We start from the raw sequence: 18,582 nt of genomic DNA, 5'->3' as shown, positions 1-18,582 counted from the left end.
AAAAGGGGAACTGCTTTTAAGAAAGATCCAGTTTCACTTGATACGTGAAATTGACCAAACCCTTAGTTCATGTCATATAACCCTATGCACTAAGCCTCCACAATGGCATCATCAACTCCTAATCAGATGTTAAATACCTCATGGACATTACACCGTCTATCGCCTTTACACCATGAAAAAGAATTCCAGTCTATTTTGGACAACCCAGACGCTCTAAAAACTTACGCAAATCGACTGCGTGACCAACTCACAGGAGATGTGCTAGCCGGCTTCCAAGTTGGCATGAGCGCAACCACCGTAGAGGAAGATACACTCTCCCGAACCGGCGCTCTCAAGGATTGCACCTGGGAAGCTATATCAAGCCTCTCTTTAGGGGATCCCAACATTACCCGTTCCGAGGACCCCTGCGGAATTGTCGTGGTACTTGAGTATGAAAATATCACCTACAAAGCCGCATTACTGGCGCCACCAAATGGATCCCACCTTCACAAAGCTAGCACTTATCTCCCGTTACTGTTAACGCGGTTACCGGGGCCTCTACGACAGACATTCGTCTCCTTTCTCTCTGCAAATTTTGACACTTACTGCTCTGCACTTCGCCTCCCCTCACAGTTCCTATGCGCCGGGCTCGCGTCCTACGTGGACGCTTTGACGCAAGGCCGCGACAGAGAATCAGCAGCTTCGCGGACTATTCTCGAGGAGCTCGTGAAGGAGATACAGATCACAGTATCTTTCTCTGCCTCTGTGGCTCCTGTATTGAGATCTCTCAATATTAATATCCCTCGGGGTTCTATCACAAGTTTTCTGCCTGCTACTGATGATTCGAATCAACCGAGTGGTTCGATTCTTTCTGGTCTTTCTTCGTATATTGAGAAGCATCTTGCGATGGATCTAGATCTAGCTGGCTTGTCTGCTAAAGACAGCCCAGCTAGAAAACACGTGCGTATCAGCAAGATTGCGTGCGGCGGGTTCGTCTTGGGTGCTGAGGGGCGAATGAAACTGGTTGCGCAGCCGATACGAAGTGGAGCTGCAGATGATTATTTGGCTGAAGACAACGATCATTCTCGAGATGAGAAGAAACGCCTTGCGTTGAGAGCGAGCGAGGTGTTACTTCTCTCTGTCATTCGCAGAAGTCTTATCAGGGAGCCCTAGCCGACTTGACTTGCGCGGGTTCTGGGGGAAAGCCGGTGCTTATAAAGGGGGCTCTAGGGGCACATGATATTGGACAACTTACGCTATATTGCTAATGCTTCAAAGGCCAGCATATTGCGGAGAGAACAATTCAATTGGTTGCTAGATTCATGAACATTCACTAACAGGATCTCATGCAAGAGGGCCACAATACAAGGGCGAGGTATTAAACATTGGCAAATTGACAACGGGCCGGCTAATATGCATACAATTGTTGTCAAGCATCATCTATATCGTGAATGGTCGCATATAAACAGAATGCAGCTATACAATCATGGCATGCACGTTGTAATACAGCTCAGATTTCAGTCTGGTCTTCCGATTCGGCAAGGCGGAGGGCTTCGTCGACACGGTGAACGAAATGGGACATCCCACCACATCGCTCTACAATTCCGCTTCTTTCAAACATACGGAAAACATTGCGTGTCGCGACGCGGCAGAAGAAGACCCTGACTCCCTGGTCTGCATACCCATCCACGATCTCATACAAAACCTGAGTACCAGAGCCATCGATACTGGTGACGCCGTGAACGTCGAATATGATGTTCTTGTTATGTTCAGGGGTGCGTGTTGGAGGAAGAGAAGGATGTGCTCGACTACTGCCATATAATTCTAACCGTCGAAGCCGATTCTTGAGCTCACCGGTATTGGCAAAAGTAAGCGGTTCGGGGATCTTGACAATAAGCGCGCCTTCAACCAACTCAACATTTTCCGGGTGAAGTTCAGCATTCTCGAAACGGTCGGTTGTCCCTGCTACTTTTCCGAGAATTTGAATCCGGGGTTGGGTGGAGTGGCGGATAAGTATCAGGATGGAAAGGCCAATACCAAGCGCAATGCCCAATTCCAAAGAATAGAAAATAGTCGAAACGAAGATGAGAAGCATTAGTACTAGCTCCGTCCATCCGCGCAAACGAATAAAGAAGGCCATGTCATGAGGGCATTCTTCAATTAAACTGAAAGCAACGACAGAAATCATGGACGAAAGAACAGCTTTCTATATTATCGCAGCGAGTTTCTTAGTATTCGCCTCAAAGTACTCGGAATCGAGACATACCGGAAGATAATATAAATATGGTAAGAGCACCATGATGCAGACAAACGTAATGATGCTCAGGAAGATGCTGCTCATTGGAGACCGAGCTCCAGTCGAAGCATTGACTTTGCTTCTTGCATAACCACCAAATGCAGGGAGGGCCATAAAGCAACCCCCTAAAGTATTAGCAAGACCCAGTGCCACCATCTCCCTGTTGGGGCTGACAGGCATCCCCTGAACGCCTTCTTGTCTGGCCTCGCCGCTAAGTCCCTTGGCGGCAACAGAGGACTCAAAGAAGCCAAGCAACGCGATGACAAAAGAAGTACTCATTGCAGCGCGTACATGTTTCATATGGCTAAATTGGAATGGCCATTTGAACGCAAAAAGCCCGTTAGCATTTTGCTTCAAGGGCCCCAGAATCTCCAGCCCTTTTTCGTCCCAGTCGAGGTGCCACGTCAAGACAGCTGAAAGAATAACTACAAGGATGCGATCTGGAAGATAAATCACCTGAGGGTATCGTGGCTGGAGCATTTTCTTGAGGGTCCTAATAGAGATGAGTCTGGAACACGGAACCTCCAAGGAATTAGCACGTACCGGAATACCATTATGATAGCAAAACTCCCAAAAGCCACTGCGGTTGTAAGAGCATGGCAATCTCCGATGTTTCTTACAAGAAACACGAGCTTCTCAACCGTAGTCCCATGGGTAACGCCAGCATTCTTTGCTAGTTCGGTTAATCCAACTTCCGGGATGAGTTGATCCACGAAAATCACGAAACCGATAGCCGTAATGAAACCTCTGAGGAAAGGCCGGCTCAGCACATTGTCCAAGAATCCCAATCGAGTAAGCCCAGCGATCAGGATCATGGTGCCTGCCATAGTAGTAGCTATTCCAACTATTATGGCATTTGCGACTTCATCATCCTCTCCCGACTGTCCTCGCTTGGCGCTCGCTTTGACAATCGTTCCAGTAAGCAGAGAACCCGCTGCCTCTGGGCCTACTATTAACAACGGGCTGCTTCCAAATATCGCATATATGAAAGGGTTGATCACGAAGGAGTAAAGGCCATTGATAGGAGGAGCGTGAGCGAGATTTGAGGACAAAGATAACGCCATAGGGATATAGATGGACGCAATAGTCATCGCAGAAATCAAGTCCCCTCGAATATATGACCAGCGGTATTGGGTAATCCAGTTGAAAAACGGGATGTAGTATGATATATACCTGAAAGGTTGTTAGTTGTCTGCACAAGGCCAGTATTAGTCGTTCCACAACATTGGATATGAACATACAGAGACTTGGGATTCTTCATGTGCAACGTTGTAAGGGAGGAGTCTAGTGATGGTATATTCTCTGGTCCTTGGGGATACCCAGAGGCGTCGCTGGGGTGCCGAGCATGGCTGTCTGCTGCTTCCCGAGGGTCCGGTCTTTCCTCGCTTCCAACATCCGCCGAGGAACTGGAATCCCATTTTTGATTATCCTCAGGTACAGGTCGTGGAGAGAACGTGCCATGATCGCAGGAGCCCCTCAGACCGCAGACGGGCTCCCGGCGATCATACGATTCAAGAAGACGAGTCCTTGCATCAGGCTCTCGAGGCGGATATATTATTGTAGACCCTTCGTTTTGAGCTGCGTTATCAGAAATTATGAACCCTGCTGGGGGAGCCGAAGCGTCGTTTGAGGAAGGGGTGCAAAACAGCTTGAAGATTCGATCCCGGAAGGAGCGCTGTTGATTCGGCTCCTGTATGAAGCTGGACTCCATGTTTACACCCGGAGATCGCGTTGGGTTAGTATTGCTTTTGCTGTCCAGAGTAACTCAGCGCTCGCCATGTATCCTATCCATAGATGAACAGAGGAAGGAACGGGAAGCAGAGCAAACCCCAGGCTGAATTTAAGGCAGCGAGGAGTGGGCAAGTCACAAGTAGCGCATCCCGTAGCGCAACAAGCGGTGGCCACGATTGGTAATTAGCGGGAGATGCGAAGCATGAAGACGAAGTAAAAATTATTATTCAAAGAGTCAAGTTAGGTCTGCTTGACATAAAGCCCGTCGAAACAAGACCGGCGTGAAATTTAAACAATTGAGTTTGTAAATTTCCCCTCCCTCCCAAAAATGGCACATTAGCATCTCTCAAAACCAGGAATCGATAACGAAATGCATACCAATCATTATCAAGTTCTGCCGGGCGGTGGGGGATGCCACATGGGCACGTGATGACTCACCACCAGCCCAAAAGTGGGTTTTGAGCCGCCACAAAGTGATTTGAAGTGTGCTCTGAATCCCATCACTGGTCTACCGCGAATCTCTTATTCTTTTGAACCATTCTCCTCAACTTCTTGTGGAAGTCTGCATAGAGGATACATCCTTACGAGGCCTTCATCTTCAATTTTATTTTCCTTGAAAAGTTCGCCGTTTAGCTCTGCCTCACACAGGCGCAACCCCGCCAAAATGTCGTTAACGAACTGCCGTTTTTACGAGGAGAAGTACCCCGAGGTCGACAGCTATGTCATGGTGAATGTCAAGCAGGTATGCGCTTTTATGAGAGTGTGGAGATCGAAATTTTTCTAACCACGGCTTTGCAATGCCACAGATCGCCGAAATGGGCGCGTATGTGAAGCTTCTCGAATACGATAACATCGACGGAATGATCCTGCTTTCCGAACTTTCCCGGAGACGTATCCGTAGTATCCAGAAGCTTATCCGTATCGGCCGCAATGAAGTCGTCATTGTGCTCCGTGTTGACAAGGAAAAAGGCAAGTAAATTTCGCTCGGGGAGGAGTTAGGCAATAACTAACTCGATATTTTGCTACATAGGATATATCGATCTTTCCAAGCGACGAGTCTCCCCGGAGGATGTCATCAAGTGTGAGGAAAGGTATAACAAGAGCAAGGCAGTGCACTCTATCCTGCGTCACGTTGCGGAGGCCACTCAGACCCCCCTTGAGACGTTATATCAAACCATCGCCTGGCCTCTGAACCGGAAATACGGCCACTCGCATGATGCCTTCAAGATCTCCATCACGTAAGATACTGGTGTTTCTCGGCCAGTCTTTTGATGTAACTGACGTTATGTTAGGAACCCCGATGTGTGGAACGATGTTGAGTTTTCCAGTGAAGCCGTGAAGAATGAGTTGTCGCAGTATATCGGCAAAAGACTTACGCCTCACCCAACCAAGGTTCGCGCTGATATCGAGGTTACTTGCTTTGGTTACGACGGAATCGACGCGGTTAAGGCCGCTCTGCGTACTGCCGAAGAGGCCAACACCCCCGATAGCCAGATTAAGGTCAAGCTGGTCGCTCCTCCTCTGTATGTCTTGACAAGCCAGTGCTTGGATAAGGCTATTGGTATTAAGCAGCTTGAGGAAGCCATCCAGAGAATCGAGAGCAAGATCAAGGAGTCTGGAGGTGGCTGCAGCGTCAAGATGGCACCCAAGGCCGTCACTGAACATGATGACGCTGTTCTTCAGGAGCTCATGGAGAAGCGTGAGCGTGAGAACATGGAAGTTAGCGGAGACGAGAGCCAGTCTGACAGCGACGATGGTGTTCCCGAGTAAGCGGCATACAGTACGCTTACCAGCGCCATTTTAGGCCTATGGGCCCCATTCAAAAGAGAGGAGAGTGTCAAAAAAAAATCGCGATGGGAGGCTGAATAGCATGATTCTGAAGGCTAGTTATGGAAGCTAGTTGCAAGGATGGAAAAAAGTTTAATAGAAGAGTTTCAAATGTGACACGAATTATGAGACGGGAGACGGTTTAATGTGCTCATGGGCAAATTCGAGATCAGCAGTGGTGCTCAGGACAATAGGGAGGAGGGTCCATCAGTCACCCCGTCATTGTACCTGTTGGCGACTGAGCTCCGGTTCACTGGGAAACTTTGATTCCGCGTTCTCATGTACATAAGCTCCTTTGACCCACGGGTCAAGATCGGTGTTGTACCTTGTTAGACACCTACTATCAGAACTTTCTTCTTCTTTTTGGTCACAATTCAACAGCATTGGCGTTGGAAGGCTTGGACAGACTATAAGTATCGATGTTAGATTATATTCCGAGCTCTCAAAAGGCACCAATGGTAGTGGTGGTCGAGAGTGGGGCAATGCGGGATGAGCTTAGTACAGTACAGTACAGTACGTATCCAAGAGCTTAAACAGCGGACCTCCGTTTCCCCTCGTCCTCAAACTCTCTTTCCTCTAGAGACTCAAACATTCGTTGCGCAATATGACGCATTGGCGCGATATCTTAAAGACTGACACAGGACGAGCTCGGCGCCGTCTCCAGGTAGAACGTCGCCGATGTATGCATAGATGCACCACCCGCCGCAGCCAGAGCATTCAAGCTAACGTGATGAACAGTGCTTCCTACCTACACTTCTGACCCAGTTTCTTCCACTCAGCCTGCGAAGGAAGTAACCAAAGTTGCTCTTCGGCTGAAGTATCAGGTTGAACAGGTTATTCCTTGCGAGGTTGAAGAAAGTACCCTCACCAGTCCCACCAGCCGCGTCATTACAGACCGCGTGGTTCAAACCGCCAAACAGGCTGGTGGCGAAGACCTGAAAGCCTGTGTCGTATTCTGCTTGCTGGTGTGCTTACGCTGGTTCAAAATTCAAGCTATAGAAGAGCTTTGGGATTCCGATCTTCACGACCGTCGGGCACTTGCTTGTGAGGTTATAGCCAAGCGCATGTAATGACCCTGCAATATTCACATGGCAGCTATACTAGTCCTTGCTAACAACCCATTGTTTAGCATCGAAACTGAGGAGAACCAGGATTATCTATTAATTGATACCCTGCTCAAGCGGTACTCCATCTTCATTGATGGCGAGGAGACTGTGCCAGCTAACGTTATTGAGCGTGCTGTAGATCTTCACGCTTTGAGGATTATTGGATCCTCTGGGTACCAGAAGTGCATCAAATACCTATGGAACGGCTGGTTTTGCCAACAGGATGGCAATCCAACTAACTTTGTTCCCTATCGTGAAAAAGATAACACTAGTTTTGCAGTCCATTTCCACCCTGATAGGATGAGGACTCCTTTGTATCAGAACACATGCCAGATTCTTGTCTCTCTCGTGTACCTTGCACTCTATACACAAGTCATCAATACCGTCAATCGAACGGGAGATCTCGATGTAGGCGAAGGCATCCTCTATGTCATGACTCTTGCATTCATCTGCGACGAGTTCACTAAACTATGGAAGATTGGATGGCACTATTTCGATTTCTGGAACGCCTTCAACTCTACACTATATACGATCCTTGCTATTTCCTTCGTCCTACGTGTTTCTGCTTTGACACACTCACCATCCGCTGATGATCAGCAGAGAAAGAGACTCAATGAACTCAGCTATAACTTTTTGGCCTTTGCGGGACCGATGTTTTGGACGCGCATGGTACTCTATTTGGACTCATTCCGGTTCTTCGGGGCCATGTTTGTTGTCCTGAGAGTTATGATGAAGGAAAGCTTAATATTTTTTGCCCTCCTATTCGTTGTCCTGGTGGGCTTCTTCCAAGCTTTCTATGGAATGGCTCAGGTTGAAACCGATGACCCCATCGTAAGAAGTATTGTGCAGGGTATGGCGAACAGTATAATGCAAAGCCCGGAATTTGGTACATTTGAGAACTTTGCGTTCCCGTTCGGTATTATACTTTACTATTTATTCAATTTTATTATCATGATAGGTTTGTTCCAATCTTCCACCCTGGAACTCATGGCTTTGCTAAACACCAGACAGTCTTACTTAATATTCTTATTGCCCTGTACAACAGCGCATATGAAGACATCTCAGGCAACGCCATCGACGAGTATATGGCGATCTTCGCACAGAAAACAATGTCCTACGTCCGAGCCCCGGATGAAAATGTCTTTATACCCCGTAGGTTATTGCATCCATTTATGGAGTATTACTTCATATTGACGATGTTCTAGCGTTCAACCTTATCGAGATTTTCTTCCTGGTGATGCCGTTTGAATGGTGGCTCCCACGCAAACACTATGCAAGGCTAAATGATGTGATCATGGGTATAATATATTCCCCAATTCTTCTAGTGACAGCGTTATTGGAAGTCCGCGACGCACGTCGAATTAGATGGAATCGTCGCCGTGGAGAGGAAGATGACGATGATGTACAGGAATGGGAGCATGCGGCCGAGGAAGTTGACTTTGAGGTTGATGATAGCTGGAAACAGACCGTCGAGGACACAGCACCCAACGTGACCATGGACAGCTGCACCTTGGAGATCATTCAGCTGAAGGAACAGATACAGGAGCTAACGGAGATCGTCAGGGTATTGGCGGAGGAGAGGGCAGTGAAGCGGATATTCAACGGCGAGTCCAGCTCAACCATCCTCGAGCACGAGTAGTTGGCACTTTAATCGAGGTCGAACAGACCTATGGACAACGCTATTGGTATTTATTGAACTTGATTTCTTGATTGATGTGGGTTATATAACGTGTCTGATTGTTTACCTCGGTAAGTATGCCTATATGTCTATCCTCTCTACAGAAGTGTCGGTCAACACACCTCGGAAGCATAACTGTGCCAAATACGGTTCTCGGGAAGCAAAAATTATATACTGCAGAAGGAAAAAGACAAGCCGAACGCGGGGGTCGAACCCGCAACCTTGAGATACCGTGATGACTAAGAGTCTCACGCTCTACCGATTGAGCTAGCCCGGCTGGTTGTTGAAGCAGGATCAGGTTTGATGCTATATCAGTCTGTAGCATTGTGCTTCCTAGTAGTACTGTTCTCTTAGTATTGCGTTCCAATGAATGAACACCCTGATTGACTATTAGTCTACTAGGTCCCCGTAATATCACTTCATCTCTACTCCCGGTAGTAAATCCCATCACTCGAAAAGGGTTGTATTCTCCCTGTATAGCTTTGGGTTTGCTTATGGCACATTGGTGGTTCCGTGAATAATCGGTGTTTGGTACTATGACCTACATTTCGAGAGATGGCACTCAGAATTATATTCCTATACCCGAGACCCGCCGAATATATCTGTGATAACTGCTCATTCATAGATAGCATCCTCGATAGACAGCTAGATATGGTAGCATTTCCAACTAAATTCAACTATGGGAGGGGAAACACTATCATACAAGGATTGCTGTGTTGTGGCAAGTAGGTCTGCCTAACCACGTGACATTCGGGTCATCACAATATCCATGAAATATACCCTAAAGGTGGAAGGGTGATTCCAAATGAAGGTTGCGCTAACTTAAGTCAATGTCAACCAACACAGTCCACAGAGAATAGTTAGCGAATGGCAGGAGGTGGTCTTGTGGCACAGTAATATAAGAACCAAGTGTCAAGCATCACAACACTCGCGACGTAGCAAAGCTAATACATATCGGAGCTAAAGAAGATGTATCCCACGCATGAAGCATATCTTGTGGGGTGCTGATCTGTCATGGTAGGCATGCGGATGTAGCTTGACTAGTCTTATTCTTTAGTTCTGTCTTATATAGTACGAAATCTGAGTTTGTTTAACAACTAGCCGGGCTAGCTCAATCGGTAGAGCGTGAGACTCTTAGTCATCACGGTATCTCAAGGTTGCGGGTTCGACCCCCGCGTTCGGCTTGTCTTTTTTCTTCTACAAGCAAAAATAATTTTTATTCCCCCGATAAGAGCTCATCCACTTTTTTTTTCGCTTCTTCTTATTATTGAAACTTATTAGGTATCTTTTTCTTTTTTTGCTAGGTTTGTACGTTTTCCTATTTAACCTTAATACATTCCAGTATGTGATAGGTAATGTCTTGATAATTTGCGCATGCGAACGATTCCGGCAGGTATATATCTAGGATGGGTTCTTCGAGAATATCGTCCTTAGCTACTACTTTCAGAAATGCCCACTCTTCATGTCACTACCCCTGCGGTTACGATCATCTACCTGAATAATATACCGACGTCGCGAGAATTCCCTGCCATACATAGAGTGTCGCATCAGGGATCCTGTCCGTGTTGAGCAATTGTTTTAGATCCTGGTTCCATGCGCAGTTATCCCGAGACAGCAATGCTCCCAACCCGGTGTGATATACACATAAAGCCAATGCATCTGCAAAGTAAAGCGAATGTATCCTGCAGCGAGTATTCAGAGCCGAACGGATTGACTAGATATATTCATAACCAAAGGGATAGTAAGTGGACCGGCCTAAAGGGGCTATAGCCACAAGGCAGAAACAATGGTAGAGTAACCAATCGTTACTAAAGGTGAAGACTACCCTAGGAGGTAACTTATGGCACAAAACGCCTGTCGCTATGCAAAATCACCGAACCCAAAACGCCATGCCAGCCACCGTGCGACTAAAAGTCATAAGGTTTTACTGTAACCTAAAAGAAAAAGGGTGTAGATATCAACCAACACAGATCGAGGTCCCATGCCCTGAAGACCGCTATAAACTCAGTGGCGGATGACTGGTATAGACGCCTTCAAAGTCTAGCCTCTCCAGCATCCCATTCACACGGTCAATTTCACGGGTGAGATCTTCAACGTTCACCGCTAAACTGCTGACCTCGTCGAACTTGCGACGTCGGTTCGCATCAGCGATCATTTCGGAGACGAAGAATTTCTGCTCCTCGAGGACAATGAGCCGTTCACGTAAGGACTTTTCTTCCGCCTCTAGAACAGAGATAGCGCTACTTGTGTCACTAGCCAGGCTACTGTTGCTCCCACCTGTAGCCACACTATTATACTTGATCGATGACAAGGCAGATTCTTGTCGTCGATGACCGTTTGCCGAACAGTTGCTAGGAGTGGGGGAGCTGGTCGAGCTTGGTAGTCGGCCATTGGTCGTCGAGTGTCTGAGAACTTTAGGAAGGGATTTCAGGGGAAGCATGTGAAGGTGCAGGAAATGGCTGGCCTGTTGATATATAGCCTTCTGGAGACGTTGCTGGGCCGACGATTCTGTAGCAAGGTCGCGAATACGTCGTGCGGCGACATCATACTGAGCGAAAGAATCGGTAAGTCGCTTGCGTATCTTGGAAGCCTCAGCTATTTGAGCAGATGAGGGCGGTCGCCTGGGGTCCCTATTTGATGTTATACATGTGATTAGCATAAACAAGCAACAGGTTATGGCTAACGGCTACACATACTGTAAAGCCGTTAACAGCTTTTGAAATTTGGGCAAGAGAATTCGAATGCCCCTTTCGAACTGGACCAAGTTTTCATATGCCCTCAAGTCCGGAGGTTTCCGCATGAGATCGGCTGCGAAATCTCGACGGTCAAATAATGTTGCCCTGCATTCCTTGCAGAGCCTGACATCGATATTTATCATGTCTGTATTACTGGATTTTTCAGTGGGCGCGTTTGACACTGCATATCGTCAGTCATGAAATTCCTAGCTACTAAGAGGCTGACTTACAGGGTGCGATGCTCAGAGGTACTTCAGTAGAACATCCGGTCGCTGGATCACCGCAAACAACTCGTCCACAAGTTCTGCAGTGGTGCCTCCGAAAAGTATAGCTGGTGAAATCCTGCTGACAAAATGGACACCTTGAGACACTCGAGTCGTCCTGCCAGCTGACGACTGTTTGCTCAATCGCCTTTCGTTGGTCATTATGCCATGCCATGGGCCATATCTTGCTTGTGTTTGTCTGGATCTGCTCCACAGGCAAGCTAGCTAGCAGCTGGGTGAGTCGTGTCAAACGCTTCTCGAGCCGGGAGACTTCTAGAAAGGCCTTGTCGACTGTCTGCTTTCTCACTGTTTTGAATTCATCCATCCGGTCTCTTACCAGGCCTACGGTTATTAGCATCAATGCTGCCAGGGAAGCACATATGTGGGATCTGGAATACCGTTGTGATCGTTATACCCATCCCTCGACTTATAACAAGTTTCGCAGACTCTACACCATAAACCTCTTACCGGTTCATGTTGTGCTGACCTGGACAACTTCATCTGGTACATGGTGTGTTCCTCGCAAAACAGCTTTCCGCATTTTCGACAGTTGACACAGCCGTTGGTGGCATTGAGTCGCTGCCCACACGACGGCTCTAGACAAATATCGTATAGACCTCGGGCTTGCCAGTGATCTTTTGATATGATGTCGTCAGGGTCAAGTGGCTTTTGTTGTTCAGGTGTATGCGCTTGGGTGGGTGCATTAGGACGACTGGGGCCGGCGAAGGCTTGTAGATTGTCATTCGACTCGAATACATCTAGCCCCTTTAATTTCTGGTTCAGGACAGCAAGAGGCTGGAATCGTCTCGCCTTTTCCATCTGCGTTTTAAACCAATCTTTGACTTCATCCTGCCGATCATCTTCCAAGTTCTGGTGTACGTCATCGAGATGTCTGCAACTGTATTAACGAGACGTGAGTTAAGAGCTCGTGGAGTAATATGTACCTATTCAATTGTAATAGTGTTACCTGTGGATCGTCAGTAAGGCGCCTCACACCGGGAACTAAGTGGAAACTGATGGACATAGGGAACAAGGGGAAAGCAAGTATACCATCTCCTCACTGCAGATCGGACAAGCCAGCTGAGCTCCGGCAGCTGCCGGAGCCGCGGGAATCGAGGTACCGACATTATCTAAGGAGATACGAGAGGTGAGATCTTGTGTTTCGGAGGAGAATTGGGAGGCAGAGGCTTGGGAGCTGAGGGAAACGCTGCTGGCGGTCGGTGATAATAACCTCGGTTTGGGTTGCGGAGACGGGGTTGAAGCCGATGGGGAGAGAGCGTTCGCGCTGCCTAGGATACGACCTCCACCCAGCGTCCTCCGGGACATGTTGGCTTCGATTAGTAGAGCATGGGAGGGAAATTCCGCGGAAAGCGGTAAGTAGGGCGAGCCAGATGTGAAGGCAAAAGAGGAAAGGAGAGTTGGGAATCAAGCGACAGGGAGCCGTGCATCCAGCGCAGCCCCGATGTCTCAGTAATGGAGAAGGCGGAGCTTTGGGGATGCGAGTAAAGCAAAGTAGTAAGTAGAGCAGCTGATCCTGGGATGAATGAGGGGCGGCGGCCTCCTCGGTGCCTGAGGCAGGAACATTAGTACTACCTCGTACCCAACAATAGCATAGCCCTGAATCATCTATCAGCATTTGCAGATTCGAATGTAAACCCAACGTAGTAGGCGAATGCTTCATAAAATATAAAGCCATAGTTGTCTAATCTTTATATTGTATAGAATACTTTACAACATGAAACTTCTCTCACACATGGCAAAAGACTTCTATCCGTCCACAGCAACAGTAAGGAATCTAAACACCCCTCCCTTTATTCAAGATCCAGAAAAGAATAATCAATTTAAATGCTCCTCTGCGCTTATCGCGCAGCCAGCCTCTCCAACCCCTCTTTCGCCTTACGGGCGGTCTCCCGCTTGAGTTGGTCTGGACGGCGCACAGCAATGTCCTTCGGGCGGAAATCACTGAACAGCCTCTTCAGTACATTCTCAATGATCCAGCAGCCGGCGTAGTCGACGATCATTAGGACAGTCAACGTGAACTTGAACTCGGTACTGAAAGGAACAAGGCGCAGCTTTTCGTTGAGTTCCGGCACGAATTCGGTGGCGCAGGAAAATGCCATGGCCGATGCCCCCACCAAGCCCCAGTACATAGCCTTGTTCTCACGGATGGACTCTCTGAAAGGACGGCCCTGATAGTTGATAGAGAATGTAGAGATCTGCTGGATGAGTTGAAGCAGGTAAATGGCGCTATTGAGTAGGGATGGCTCGAATTCACCCTCCAGGTCGATGTCGGATTTTCTCCTAGGAACAGTCAATAGAATATCTTACAATCGTCCAATGGGAGCAACACACGGTTCAATTGAGTAAACATATTTTGTGAGATAGATCAAAGTGACAATGTGGATGGCAAATTGCCCAAGCACCGAGCCAATGATATATACGTTGAAAATATTGGGCTGAGGGCGTTCCTTGGACAGACCCTCAACAGACTAAGAGGCAGGATTAGCAGCATATTACGCATATTGTTTGCCTAGTTCATTTACCTTTGCGCGCGAGATAGAAAGGAAGCAGACACTCATCACCATGCCGCTGATGGTCACCTGACCATCACCGAATTTGATCCCGTCAAGATAGATAACGCTCAAGCTATAGGCACTGATTAAGCAGTTCAGAGCAAGGATCTTGTACATCTGGATCGTCGCAACGAGTGTACAACGGCCCTGACGAAGGATGTTGGGAATGGCAATTACATTGGCCAATTTGCTGGTGAAAGGTGCAGCAACCGATGCGTCTCCCAGTTTAATCGTGGGAGGTTCGCTTTCATCCAACTCTTGTTCCATCATGGAGCTAGTAAGCTTGTCCGCCAATCCAGCTGCCGCCGCAGAAGCTTGCTGCTGGCGCTGCTGCTGAGGAGTCAAATTAGCGTTGGACTGCTGGAGTGCTTGGGCACCAGGCGATGTAATGGTGGGAATGCCGTCCGCTTGATTCTGCGCATTTGCTGCGACAGCAGATCCTCTCTTCGCCGCCTCTCTTTCAATAGCCTTCTGATAGTGGGGGTTACCGGGTCCAGGGGGATACAGATGTGCGATTTGCAAAGGTACAGGCGGTGAAGGTTGGTTGAAACGTTGCATCATCGCGACCTGCTTCTCATAGATTTCCTTCATTTTTGTTGTCCGATAATGCTCAGCAATCTTGGTAAGATCCTCAGGAGATCCATTCAGAAGCGCGACACCGACGTGGGCTTGCTTCAGAGCTCCAACATCGTTGGTGCCATCACCGCACATCAAAGTAGTATAACCAGCATCCTTGAGTCCGAGAAGAATATCTTCCTTCTGCTTAGGAGAGACACGAGCGTAAACCCATGTGTGACGTAAAAGTTCCGAGAAGGCCTTCTGACCCTTGAACTTAGCCAAAGCGTACCCAGTAATGCAGATGTCTTTTGTCCTCAGAACCTCGGAATCCAAGCTTTGAGTGGGGTCCACATCGCGATTAAACTTATCATCAATACTCCGCCATACCAATCTTGTTCCGGATGTGTCATGTTCGGGAGCATCGAGGATCAGAACCTCACGATCAACGATCTCAACTTGGCGCGCAACGTGAACAGCGGTCAATGGATTGTCGCCAGTAATCATGACAACGCGGTGGCTGCTCTCGTTCAACATGCGCACGGCATTAATGGCATCTTCCTTCAATGGGCACTGCAAGACAAGGAAGCCTGCGAAAGTCAGTTTGGACTCTATTTCCTCCCGAGTGTAGTTGTTGATTCGTCCTTGGGACAACTCGGCCTCGGGAGACAGATACTTGTAGGCGAGAGCGAGAACACGGGCCCCATTACGAGTAAAGTACTTGAAAGTTTCTTCATAGTTAGGAGGCGTGTTCACAAGCATGGTACTGATAGTCTCCGGAGCACCTTTAACACCCACAAAAGTCGACTTGGTCTTCTTAGAAGACTTTCGTTCATTAGTGATGACAGTCGCGATGGTGCTCTGACGCTTCAAAGCCGAAGAGAACTGGAATCGTCTCTTCACTTGCACCGACTCAGGGGAGCGGAAAGGATCTGCTGCCGATGCATTCTTGCAAGTAAGAATATCGTTCTTGCCCAAAGTCCAGCCAAGCCACTGCAGAGTAGCTTTCTCCATGGGGTCACCCACAACCTCTCCTTCATCTAGCTTGACAAGAGCATGGGCGCTCGCAAGTACAAGCGTTGTGTCAACTCCGATGTTGCCGCCCTTAGCGAGCTGGGAATGGGCGCCATCCTTTTCGACCTTGGCGCCTTCATGGCCCAAAGTAAGACCCGCAATACCATCGACGACGAGATCTTCGCCAGTCAATGTGCCGGTTTTGTCGAAGCACGCAACATCAACACGGCCTGCAAAGGGGATTCGGAAAGGCTCAGTGCAGAAAATAGCAAACTTGCTCAAGGCGGCCAAACTTGTATTGACAGCAAGGCTGAGTTCCATGGGAAGTTCAGGAGGAACGACACTGGTGACAATAAGGACACAATCGAGAAGCAACTTCGATCTCTTGCGGTCCTTTGCGACACCTTCTTGCCATACATACCACGAAGCGGCGAGTGCAAAAATGAGAAGGAACAGAATGAAAAGCAAAGCTTCAACATTGTTGGCAGAGACACGTTCTGTGGAATAGATCATAGTACGCACAAGGCTTCCTTGGCTTGTTTCAAAGCCAGTCTTCACCACAATACCGATGGCGCCATTGTCAGGAGAAGGAGGGACCTTTGACGTGCTCTTCTCTGATTCTTCCAGATTGGAGTTCGGGTGAGTGATCTGCAAAACCTTGGTGCCGCCATGCACAAATGCATTCTTGTCTAGGCCATCCGGTTCAATCAGGTCGTCACCGGGTCTAAGTTGGATAGACTCCTTCAGTAGTGGAGTACTCTCTCCCGAGAGCATGGCCTCATTGACGATAGCGCTGCCTTCAACTAGAAGAATATCACAAGCAACTCCGCTGTCTTCCTTAGTACGACTGACCGACATTAGATCACCGGGCAGAAGCTTGTCGCTTGTGATCTCCTGCCACTTCCCCTCACGGTAAACCCATACGTCATAGGGCTTGATATTCATTCCTCGAAATTCGCTAAGAGTCCTCTGACGCTGCCAAACGACCGTGCTTTCGAAGGCAACAAGCATGAAAAGCGTAAACAAGGAATAGTACCAATATTCATCCAGCATCCACAGCCCGACACAGAAGATCTGGAAGACGAAGAAAGGCGCCACTGCATGTTCCTGAAAAAGCTCAATAAATCCTGGAACAGGAATGTCAAACTTGTTGTCTCCATAGTGATGCTGAATGCGCTCTACTTCGGCCTTAGAAACCAATCCCTGATTTTCCTGGAAAATCTTAATGGCAGGCTTGGGCTCGGCATCGAGGACGTATGACAAGGGGCCGAAGCACCGGCGTTCTGGATAATAGAGGAATCGACGCTTCTGGAACAAAAACGAAAGTGTGATCTTTCCACCCATAGAGTCACGGATCAAAGGACATATCTCGGCCGATCCGGCGTTGGCCTCCGGAATCACTTTGATGAGCTGAGCAGAATCGATAGACTTGGTGCTGGTTGCCGTGAACAACGTTTGTATATTGATATTCCATTTCGTCATCAACCAAAGGAGCGATTGGGCCGTGATAATCGAGGCTAGCCACACAAATGTCCATTCCTGGCCTTGAATGTATGTATCATAGCGCTCGGGGGAGAGGTAGATGGATAGGAACGCAGGCCAGACGATCAAGAACGGCCAGACATAAGTGTGGAGTTGGACAGGAAGTGGGTTATGAAAGGACGCATATTTGATTTGGGGATCATCCACAAGTTTTGCCCTATACATAGGTCAGTATGGAAAGCGATTATTGCCGGCGACAAGAAAATGGAACTAACATGGCGAAACTCGAGTGACCACGGCCCGGGTCAAACGACTGTAAAAAGATGAAAAACGAAAATTCAGTAAACCATAGGAGAGGGAGGAGAAGAGCTTCCTATCCCTTCAGGCCCCTAGCAATAGAAATAGAAAGAAGAAGGTCGTCGAGAAACACCGTAAAGAAGCCACCTCGACACTACAATTTTCCTTCTGGAGGTTTCGCCGCTTAACCCAAGGTCCGTCGTTGCGCGTTCTCGATTGGCTGACGCCACGTGCCATGTACGGAACCGACATTTTCCAATCCGATGCTAGTAGCTACTTGGGCTAGCCCGGAAGTCCTATCTAGCAATCAAAGCCTATCGGCTTGTTCTAACTGTACGCAATCTCATCATTAAATGATATGCTATCGTTTCAATTAGGATCTATAGATAGGAATAGAATTCAACTGGTGTCTTCCTTTTTTTGCCTACTTTTTTTTTCTTGAATCTAATGGCGTAATATTTTCTATTATAATATACTACATTTCGTCAGATGTTACATGGAATGATTTGTGCACGTTGACACCATTCATAGGATGCTGCCGGGGATTCAAGTCCTCCTGGCTGCTATTTCCACTCCGAGATGTTTGGATCGTGGTGACAATCGCACGGGAATCTTCAGGATCGATATCTGGCCTCCAGAACCTTGTCGCCGCACGATCATTTTTTGACCGCAGTGTCCCATTGCCGTTCATGCTCGATAGAGGGACGCTACCGGTTGTCCTTTTTACGCTATGAGTGGCGCCATAGCTAGTTCCTCGAAACCAGCGGAAGAGTGGGCGGAGGGTAACAAGACTTCCTGCAGTTATACCGAGCCCAGCTTCAACATTGGACCATATTGAGATATCGGCGGTTGCATCTAAGCAGCGCCGTTCATTAGCTCGAAGGGTCACCTGGTATAGCATAACACGTATGCCAGCAAGACTCACAGAGGAATTCGATATCTTTATAGTGATGAAGGTAGGGAATGCGAATTATAACGGCAGCGCTCGCACTGGACGCAAGACAATCAGCAATGGGACTAATGAGGCAAATATGCGCATATGGTGA

At 48.1% G+C, this 18,582-nt stretch overlaps 7 protein-coding genes and 2 non-coding genes across 9 annotated transcripts in view; 4 read left to right on the top strand and 5 right to left on the bottom strand.

Annotated features, from left to right (window-relative positions):
- The first annotated feature begins 2 nt into the window (after nucleotides 1-2).
- BDW43DRAFT_163357 (uncharacterized protein) lies at nucleotides 3-1,321 on the top strand. Its single transcript, XM_032038620.1, has one exon. The coding sequence runs from the start codon at nucleotides 103-105 to the stop codon at nucleotides 1,150-1,152; it is 1,050 nt and encodes a 349-aa protein (XP_031897284.1). The 5' UTR covers nucleotides 3-102; the 3' UTR covers nucleotides 1,153-1,321.
- On the bottom strand, nucleotides 1,321-4,301 carry BDW43DRAFT_163374 (SulP family inorganic anion transporter). Its single transcript, XM_032038621.1, has 4 exons — nucleotides 3,517-4,301; nucleotides 2,819-3,448; nucleotides 2,246-2,768; nucleotides 1,321-2,185 (listed from the first exon to the last, which is right to left on the bottom strand). The coding sequence occupies exons 1-4, from the start codon at nucleotides 3,984-3,986 to the stop codon at nucleotides 1,490-1,492; spliced, it is 2,319 nt and encodes a 772-aa protein (XP_031897283.1). The 5' UTR covers nucleotides 3,987-4,301; the 3' UTR covers nucleotides 1,321-1,489.
- Nucleotides 4,302-4,508: 207 nt separating this feature from the next.
- Nucleotides 4,509-6,371, top strand: BDW43DRAFT_285438 (translation initiation factor eIF2 subunit alpha). The gene is made up of 4 exons (XM_032042927.1): nucleotides 4,509-4,748; nucleotides 4,813-4,975; nucleotides 5,037-5,244; nucleotides 5,299-6,371. The coding sequence occupies exons 1-4, from the start codon at nucleotides 4,671-4,673 to the stop codon at nucleotides 5,774-5,776; spliced, it is 927 nt and encodes a 308-aa protein (XP_031897282.1). The 5' UTR covers nucleotides 4,509-4,670; the 3' UTR covers nucleotides 5,777-6,371.
- Nucleotides 6,372-6,395: 24 nt separating this feature from the next.
- yvc1 (putative potassium ion channel Yvc1) lies at nucleotides 6,396-8,875 on the top strand. Its single transcript, XM_032042926.1, has 5 exons — nucleotides 6,396-6,513; nucleotides 6,572-6,899; nucleotides 6,963-7,897; nucleotides 7,951-8,091; nucleotides 8,145-8,875. The coding sequence occupies exons 1-5, from the start codon at nucleotides 6,438-6,440 to the stop codon at nucleotides 8,576-8,578; spliced, it is 1,914 nt and encodes a 637-aa protein (XP_031897281.1). The 5' UTR covers nucleotides 6,396-6,437; the 3' UTR covers nucleotides 8,579-8,875.
- BDW43DRAFT_t184 lies at nucleotides 8,811-8,894 on the bottom strand. The gene has a single exon. It is a non-coding gene; the product is annotated as a tRNA-Lys (tRNA).
- Nucleotides 8,895-9,717: 823 nt separating this feature from the next.
- BDW43DRAFT_t186 lies at nucleotides 9,718-9,801 on the top strand. Its single transcript has one exon. It is a non-coding gene; the product is annotated as a tRNA-Lys (tRNA).
- An 812-nt stretch (nucleotides 9,802-10,613) lies between these two features.
- Nucleotides 10,614-12,941, bottom strand: BDW43DRAFT_313922 (putative vacuolar segregation protein (Pep7); the record flags this gene model as incomplete). The annotated part of the gene is made up of 6 exons (XM_032047698.1): nucleotides 10,614-11,247; nucleotides 11,314-11,533; nucleotides 11,583-11,957; nucleotides 12,014-12,507; nucleotides 12,560-12,582; nucleotides 12,666-12,941. 6 exons carry the CDS (start codon nucleotides 12,939-12,941, stop codon nucleotides 10,614-10,616), a joined length of 2,022 nt encoding a protein of 673 aa, XP_031897280.1.
- Nucleotides 12,942-13,216: 275 nt separating this feature from the next.
- BDW43DRAFT_285425 (ion-transporting P-type ATPase SPF1) lies at nucleotides 13,217-17,718 on the bottom strand. The gene is made up of 4 exons (XM_032042925.1): nucleotides 17,515-17,718; nucleotides 14,159-17,456; nucleotides 13,968-14,104; nucleotides 13,217-13,916 (listed from the first exon to the last, which is right to left on the bottom strand). Coding segments are annotated over exons 1-4 (3,879 nt in total). The 5' UTR covers nucleotides 17,517-17,718; the 3' UTR covers nucleotides 13,217-13,474.
- Nucleotide 17,719: 1 nt separating this feature from the next.
- The window catches only part of BDW43DRAFT_285421 (putative integral membrane protein), a 1,967-nt gene continuing 1,104 nt past the window's right edge, over nucleotides 17,720-18,582 (bottom strand). The window contains exons 4-5 of the mRNA XM_032042924.1: nucleotides 18,462-18,526; nucleotides 17,720-18,391 (exon numbers count right to left, since the gene is read on the bottom strand). Of these exons, the coding sequence (XP_031897278.1) occupies nucleotides 18,012-18,391; nucleotides 18,462-18,526 (445 nt within the window). The 3' untranslated portion in view covers nucleotides 17,720-18,011. The remainder of the gene's footprint in view (nucleotides 18,392-18,461; nucleotides 18,527-18,582) is intronic.

Source organism: Aspergillus alliaceus (genome assembly GCF_009176365.1).
Source record: "Aspergillus alliaceus strain CBS 536.65 unplaced genomic scaffold BDW43scaffold_42, whole genome shotgun sequence".
NCBI lineage: Eukaryota > Fungi > Ascomycota > Eurotiomycetes > Eurotiales > Aspergillaceae > Aspergillus > Aspergillus alliaceus.
The sequence above is the reverse complement of the archived record's forward strand: the minus strand, read 5'-3'. Positions and strand labels throughout refer to the sequence as shown.

Bases quoted from the DNA above. Each gene is read 5' to 3' on its own strand.
- BDW43DRAFT_163357 (XM_032038620.1), top strand. From the start codon at position 103: ATGGCATCATCAACTCCTAATCAGATGTTAAATACCTCATGGACATTA.
- BDW43DRAFT_163374 (XM_032038621.1), bottom strand. From the start codon at position 3,986: ATGGAGTCCAGCTTCATACAGGAGCCGAATCAACAGCGCTCCTTCCGG. The intron at 3,449-3,516 runs GTATGTTCATAT...ACAACCTTTCAG, and splicing joins ATGAAGAATCCCAAGTCTCT to GTATATATCATACTACATCC. The intron at 2,186-2,245 runs GTATGTCTCGAT...GCGATAATATAG, and splicing joins CATATTTATATTATCTTCCG to AAAGCTGTTCTTTCGTCCAT.
- BDW43DRAFT_285438 (XM_032042927.1), top strand. From the start codon at position 4,671: ATGTCGTTAACGAACTGCCGTTTTTACGAGGAGAAGTACCCCGAGGTC. The intron at 4,749-4,812 runs GTATGCGCTTTT...GCAATGCCACAG, and splicing joins TCATGGTGAATGTCAAGCAG to ATCGCCGAAATGGGCGCGTA. The intron at 4,976-5,036 runs GCAAGTAAATTT...TTTGCTACATAG, and splicing joins CCGTGTTGACAAGGAAAAAG to GATATATCGATCTTTCCAAG.
- yvc1 (XM_032042926.1), top strand. From the start codon at position 6,438: ATGACGCATTGGCGCGATATCTTAAAGACTGACACAGGACGAGCTCGG. The intron at 6,514-6,571 runs GTATGCATAGAT...CGTGATGAACAG, and splicing joins CCAGGTAGAACGTCGCCGAT to TGCTTCCTACCTACACTTCT. The intron at 7,898-7,950 runs GTTTGTTCCAAT...AACACCAGACAG, and splicing joins CAATTTTATTATCATGATAG to TCTTACTTAATATTCTTATT.
- BDW43DRAFT_285425 (XM_032042925.1), bottom strand. The intron at 14,105-14,158 runs GTAAATGAACTA...CCTGCCTCTTAG, and splicing joins TTTCTATCTCGCGCGCAAAG to TCTGTTGAGGGTCTGTCCAA. The intron at 13,917-13,967 runs GTGTGTTGCTCC...GACTGTTCCTAG, and splicing joins TATGTTTACTCAATTGAACC to GAGAAAATCCGACATCGACC.